Source organism: Fukomys damarensis, unplaced genomic scaffold, assembly GCF_012274545.1.
Source record: "Fukomys damarensis isolate Sample0158 unplaced genomic scaffold, DMR_v1.0_HiC HiC_scaffold_20, whole genome shotgun sequence".
NCBI classification, from domain to species: domain Eukaryota; kingdom Metazoa; phylum Chordata; class Mammalia; order Rodentia; family Bathyergidae; genus Fukomys; species Fukomys damarensis.
The window spans coordinates 43664861-43671306 of record NW_022900932.1 but is presented as its reverse complement, the minus strand read 5'-3'; the positions used below and the strand labels follow the sequence as shown (position 1 = coordinate 43671306).

At 34.9% G+C, this 6446-nt stretch overlaps 1 protein-coding gene across 3 annotated transcripts in view; it reads left to right on the top strand.

The window, feature by feature from the left end:
• Positions 1-6446, top strand: part of LOC104867652 (cytochrome P450 2C55) — a 28257-nt gene that overhangs the window by 20100 nt on the left and 1711 nt on the right. For all 3 annotated transcript variants that reach the window (XM_010632063.1, XM_010632062.1, XM_010632064.1), the window contains one exon: positions 5480-5621. In XM_010632063.1, coding sequence (XP_010630365.1) covers positions 5480-5621 — 142 coding nt within the window. The remainder of the gene's footprint in view (positions 1-5479; positions 5622-6446) is intronic.

Here is a 6446-nt window from a genome sequence, read left to right as displayed (position 1 = left end):
AGGAAAGTAAAAGAGAAAAGGCAATGATGTAACATCAAAATAATCCTTAATTCTGGACATGAAAATGGCCCCTGAACATATTTAAATTGCTTCTCACTCTTATAGTCATATCTTATTCTTTTTTCATTATTTAGAGAATACTTTATTAGTTTCTGTAATCAAACCCACGTAGATAGGACCTTACATATTTAGTACGATGTGTCACCCCTGTACACATGGAAAAAAAATAAAAAATAAAAAATAAAATAAATTAACATTTCTAGACCAATGTGGTTGTCCATTTCTGTGCAATGTACAACTCAACACAGTAAGTTGGGATGACTTTTTCCAAAGTTGGCAGCACCAATAGTAAGTACAGGGCTAAAGGTGTAAGGAAAGTGGGAAGGGTGGGGGAAAGGTAATAAGGGAGAGGAAAAAAATATGAGAAACTGAAAAAATGGAAATAAAGTGTTTGTAAATGGGGAGGGGAGGAGGGGGTGAAGGGAGGGCAGGGACAAGGGGAAAAATGAGAATCAAGACCTATTATGTAAAGGTACAGAATCCCAATGATGAATGTAATTGTATTGTATACCTAGATTGTACCAATAGACTGAATAAAAAGAAGAAGAAAAGAAAGAAATGCAGGGAAGAGAAAGGGAGGAAAGGGATAATGGATTGGAAAACAAGGAACTAGCACCACTTAGTTAAATCCCCAGCCCCCCCCTCTGTCTTATGTATGTATATATAGCTAAGAATATATATATGGATATATATATATGAATGGAAATTCCACTTGACCCAGCTATTCTCCTTCTAGGTATTGTGATACTCTCTGATGTATAAATACTACATTTTCTTTATCCATTCATCTGTTGGTGGACATATCGGCACCAAGATTTACCTATTATGAATTGTGCTGCTATCTACACATGTATCTCTATAATATTATGTCTTTAAATTTTGGGGGACAATACCTAGAAGGAGCTTCCTATTTCACATGGTCAATTATCTTATTAAGATCTTATGTACTATTATATTTTTTCACACCAGAGAAATGATTCAGTATTTACACATGTGTGACTCATTTATTTCACTTAGGAGTATAAAGAAGATGTGGTTTTTCTATAAAATGGAATAAGACTGAGAAATTAGATTCATTCATAGGAAAATATATTGATGAAGTTGAAAGCTGAAAAACATGTATTAGTGAAGTATGCATAAAAATGAATACTTCCATGTATTGCTGCCATGATATGAATAAGTACATCTTTTTGAAGTGAAATTTGATAATATCCACCAAAATAAAATATATACTAGTCTATAGGGCAAGACTGACAACTCTTGGTGTGTATATTATGCTTGGGAGTAAGTTAGCAGAAGCGTGTCCAGAGGTTTTTGCCTTAACATTATTACTCATAATAGAAAATTTAAAACCATCTAAATATTCATCAGTGCTGTAATGACATATTCAATTTACATAGCACAAGAAAGTCTGATGTATATTTGTTGATCTGGGGCCATATCCAAATTATTGTGATATATACAATAATGAAGATGTAGTTGATACTTTCCTTTGAGGGTAAAAAAAAAATCTACAAAGTGACAAGCGGTAACCCTATATTTAGATTTACCTGCCTGATACACAGAATGTCTCTGGAAGTGCATATTCAGTGGAAGTACATAAAAGTGGTTGATGGAAATAGTTGTTTCTAGAAAGCCTGTGAGTGGTTAAATGGGAAGATTTACTTTTCAATAGATTAATATATTAATGTAATATTCCATTTTTTAATTGGAAAAAATATGTAAAGTGAAATATACCCTTTCAAGTATAGAGTTTAATGGATTTTGGCTACTATATACAAATTTTTTTTTGTACTGGGAATCGAACTCAGAGCCTCCCACTTGCCAGGCAGGCGCTGTGCTGCTGAGCTACATTCTTGGCTCCATGCATTCATGCAACCATCAAAACAGTCAATATATAAAACATTTCCATCTTTTTCAAATTTCCTTCATATTCCTTTCTATTACTTGTAGCCCTGATAACCATTGATTTTATTTTTAATCTTATAATTTTACCCTCTGAAGGTTGAAAATAATGAGACATGACAGTAGTGGAATAATTTATAGTCAGTATGAGCCTTTTCTCTGGCTTTTTTACATGGCAGAATGTGTGTGAAATTCATTCTTGTTATTCTACTTTAGTTTGCTTCTTTTTATTTGTGAGTAGGATTCCACAATAAGGAGAACCATGTATTGCTTATGTGTTCCCTAGTTGATGTGTGTTTGAGTTCTTTTTAGTTTTTTACCATTTTAATAAAGGTGCTATGAACATTTGAATAATTTCCTTTATGGAGACAAATTTTCATTTCTATGAATAATACCTAGGGATACGAATGTCTTTTAAATGTTAACCTTTTGTCACACCACCAAACAGTTTTTTACAATCGCTGTGCCATTTTACATTGCCATTAGCCATATATGACAATCCCAGTTGCTGCAGATGTTCTCCACACTTTTTCACTGATTGTTTTTCCGTATTTCCGACACTATTGTTTTGGGGTAAGGAGATCACAATTTGTTTCAACTCCCATTTTGTTGGTGAATACATATGTTTTGCTTTTTCTCATGTGTTGATAGTCCATTCATCTATCTTCTCTAAAACTATCTCTGCTCAAATTATATAATCATTTTTATTGGGGTGCGGTATGGTATGTGTTTAGATATCCCCCTGCACAAAGCCTCATGCAGAGGAGGTGGGACTTTCTTCTTCAGGGTAGTTGAATCTGGAATGTGTTACAATGTTGGGTTTAAGGGCATGTGATTACTACACTGCTATACATGAATGATTAGTTTGGCACTGCACAAATCCCAGAATGGGAGTAAGATAAAAGGGGCCAAAAGATGCTGTTAAACTCTCTTGTTACCTTTGCTACCTGGTGAGTGCCATGATGTTTCTGCTCTGCTAGGCCTGTTTGTCATCCCTCCCTTGGAGCCAGCCAATTATGGACTAAAACTTCTAATAACTGTAAGCCAAACAAATCCCTTCCCCTTTAACTTTTGGTGCCAGGTATTTTGTCTCAGCAACAAGAGAAAAGTAACTGACACAGGGTGCTTGAATTTTTATTTTTAATTGTTGCTGTTTAATTTCATATAAAAATTCTTTATGGTAAGTTTTACAAAATTTTACTTCTATGCTGAGCTTTTTTCTTTTTATATAACTTTTGATTCCTTAAAATGTCTTTCAAGGAGAAGTTTTAATTTTGCATGGAACCCAACTTGTCAAGTGATTTAATTTGTGCCTTCTTATGTTTCTTCCTATATAAAATATTATTTTCCAGCACAAAGTCTCAAATACTCACTCTTAAGCCTTCTTCTAAATGTCTTATAGTTTTACCTGTTACATATAGGACTACATTTTATTAAAAGTTCATTTTAACTTATGGTGTGAAGCAATGTTTATCATTCTTTTCTTCATGGATATTCAACCATCTCACCCTTTTTGATAAACATATATCTGCTTTTATAACTGAGATTCTTTATTGTTTGTTTGAAAATATACCAAGTAACAATTTAAAGAACTAATAAGTTCATTGTTTTACAACAAAATTATATGCTTAAGTTTTGAAAACTCTGAGACATAGAATTTCTAACTTTGAATTGAAAATATAAATATTTTAAAAGAAAGTGTGTGAATCCACAGAAAATACATATATCATATATAAAATGCATATATATACAATTTCTAGATATCTAATCTATCACACTTCATACCTAAATATTTCTGCTTATATCTTCCAAGAATAAAGCCTTCTTTTTTAAAAATTAAGTTTATTGGTTCATTTTACATATACATAATGATTGCCTTCATCACAGGGTATTTGTACCTGTCCTCCCCTCCCTTCAACCCCTATTTCCTTCCTCATTTACAAAAGCTTTGTTTCCATTTTATCCTTTTATCTTCCTTCCTTTCCCCTGGCCCCTTCCCTAATTCTTCTTCCCATTTGATCATTTTCTTCCCATTCCACAATATATATTATACATTTTGGTCTTCAAGTACACTTTCATTTTCTCACATCAGAGAGACAGAGACAATGCTATATTCGCACATGTGTATCTGATCTATTTCACTTGAGTATGGTCTCAAGGTGCATCCATTTACTTAGGAATGTCTCAAGTTTATTCTTCTTTATGGCTGAGTATTACCTCATTGTATAAAAAACCACAAAAGATCTTCTGCTACACAACATTAACTGCAGTTATATTCAAGAAATTATCAATAAAATAATATGACAGGTGTTGGGGGTTTAGTTTAGTGGTTCTGCTGCCTACCTTGCAAGGCAGAAGGTCCTGATTTCAATTCCCAGTACCAAAAACAAACAAACAAATCCAATAAGATGACAGTATATAATTACATTTTTCCAGTTATCCTAAAACGTTTATAGAATTTTAGAGAACTTCTAATAATGTAATGAAGAAACAAATCTGGTTTTCTTGTCCCTTTAGCTCTCTTAAATCAAGAACATTTCCTTTTCCTTTGTGTCATTTTGATATACTGAAGTATTTGAAGTGTTGAAGCCCCTGACATGTAAAATGTTCCTCAGTCTGGTTTTATGTGAATGTTTTCCAGGGGCTTAGATGCTAGTTATGTGTTTTGGGCATAACATTAAATGATGTTATGTATGTCCCACTTTATCACATTGTACCTAGAGCCACATAATTTCACTTTGTCTCATCATTCGTGTTGCTTAACATAGCACTCACGAAGGAGTTATCTTCCAGATCTCTCCATTGTTAAGTTTCTGCTTTTCAAAAGGAATTAATTTTTAAAATGGATGGTCCTTTAAGATATTGTAAATGTTGTTTCCCAATTTGCCCAAAATTTTAACATTGATGGTTGATGACCTTAGCTGTACTATTGGGAAATGACTTTTCTAAGTCTCTTTGCTGTGTTTTAGGGTCCATATGTAATAAAAAATCCCCTCATTTTTTAAATTAAGAAAAACACATTTTATTCCAGTGACAAACAATGTGTTGGTGTACTTGTTGATATCATCTTCCAAATCATCTGTAAATAGAACAAACTTCCATTTTAAAAATTTCCAAAATGAAAGAATTCTAAAAATTCCTAACTTTTCAAGGGCAAGCGGTTTCCATTTTAAGCCATAATCCACATATAAAATGTACAAAACCTGAAGTGATGAAATACAGCAATAGGTGAGATAGGCACCAGTTCCCAGCTTTGTAATAGAGCAGATTCTGAAAATTTTGCACCCAAATTCCAAAGTACTCAGTGTTTGAACTGCTAATGGAGGGCACCTCAGCATAGTCACTTCTCCTGGCTTTAAATTTGTCTTTGCTATTACTTGGTCTGTCTGTCTCTCTGGAAGTGCTACTTTTCTTTGGATATCTACTTCCTCATTTATAAATCAGAGGTTGGTCTAGATCATTTCCATTGTATCCACTCAAAATCTTAATAACTCATTTCATCTGTCATTTCCAGGGCACAGATTTAATAACATCTCTGACTTCCGTGCTGTACGATGACCAAGAATTCCCCAATCCAGAGATATTTGATCCTGGCCACTTTCTGGATGAGAATGGCAACTTTAAGAAAAGTGACTACTTCATGCCTTTCTCAACAGGTAATGGAAATTTATTTCCATATATACTTTGGGGGACAAAAGAAGGTTTTAGGATCAGATGAAACTTACACAGTGCCTCCTCTAGTGCCAGTACATTTGCTCTTTGTATATTATCAGGAGCACAACTCCATTACCCATGTACATTCCCTGAGCATGATACATCAGGAAAAAATAGTGAGGCTTTGCAAAATGTCTGACCTAGTCTTCCTAATTGGGAAAGCTAGAGTATAGGTCAATTGAATTCTGCCTCTAGATATATCTTTGAGCTACCCAGGAGCTCCTCTTAAAAGTGAAACTCATTTAGACTTTTCTTAGTGGTATGACAAAAATATCTAAGTCTATCCTTTGGGTGTCTGCCTTGTCAGGTATCCCTCACTCTCAGATTGAGCTGGGTGGATGCAAGTACCCTAGAGAACGTATATGTTCACTCCTGAGATGTAGGGAAGAGTAAACAGATTGCTAATCCAATGGGATTAGCACAAGTGGCTGAGGAGGGCAGAGGAGGAAGTTGTATGCCTTTTGCTTTTTTATATGTTGACACATTCTAACAGGAGAAAGGACAGTGAAAGTGGCTCATAGCAGGTTTGGAGCAAGGAAAGAAGTGGTGGCAGGGTACTTCACAGGGATTAGTCGGGTACAGGAGAGGCCATTTTCTGTAGATGCAGGAGTCTGCCAACTCCCAACCCAAACCAAACCAAAACAAAAACCCCAGCGCCGGGCATGGTGGCACACGCCTGTAATCCCAGCACTCGGGAGGCTGAGGCAGAAGGATCACTGTGAGTTCGAGACCAGCCTGGGCTACATAGTGAGTTCCAGGTCAGTCTC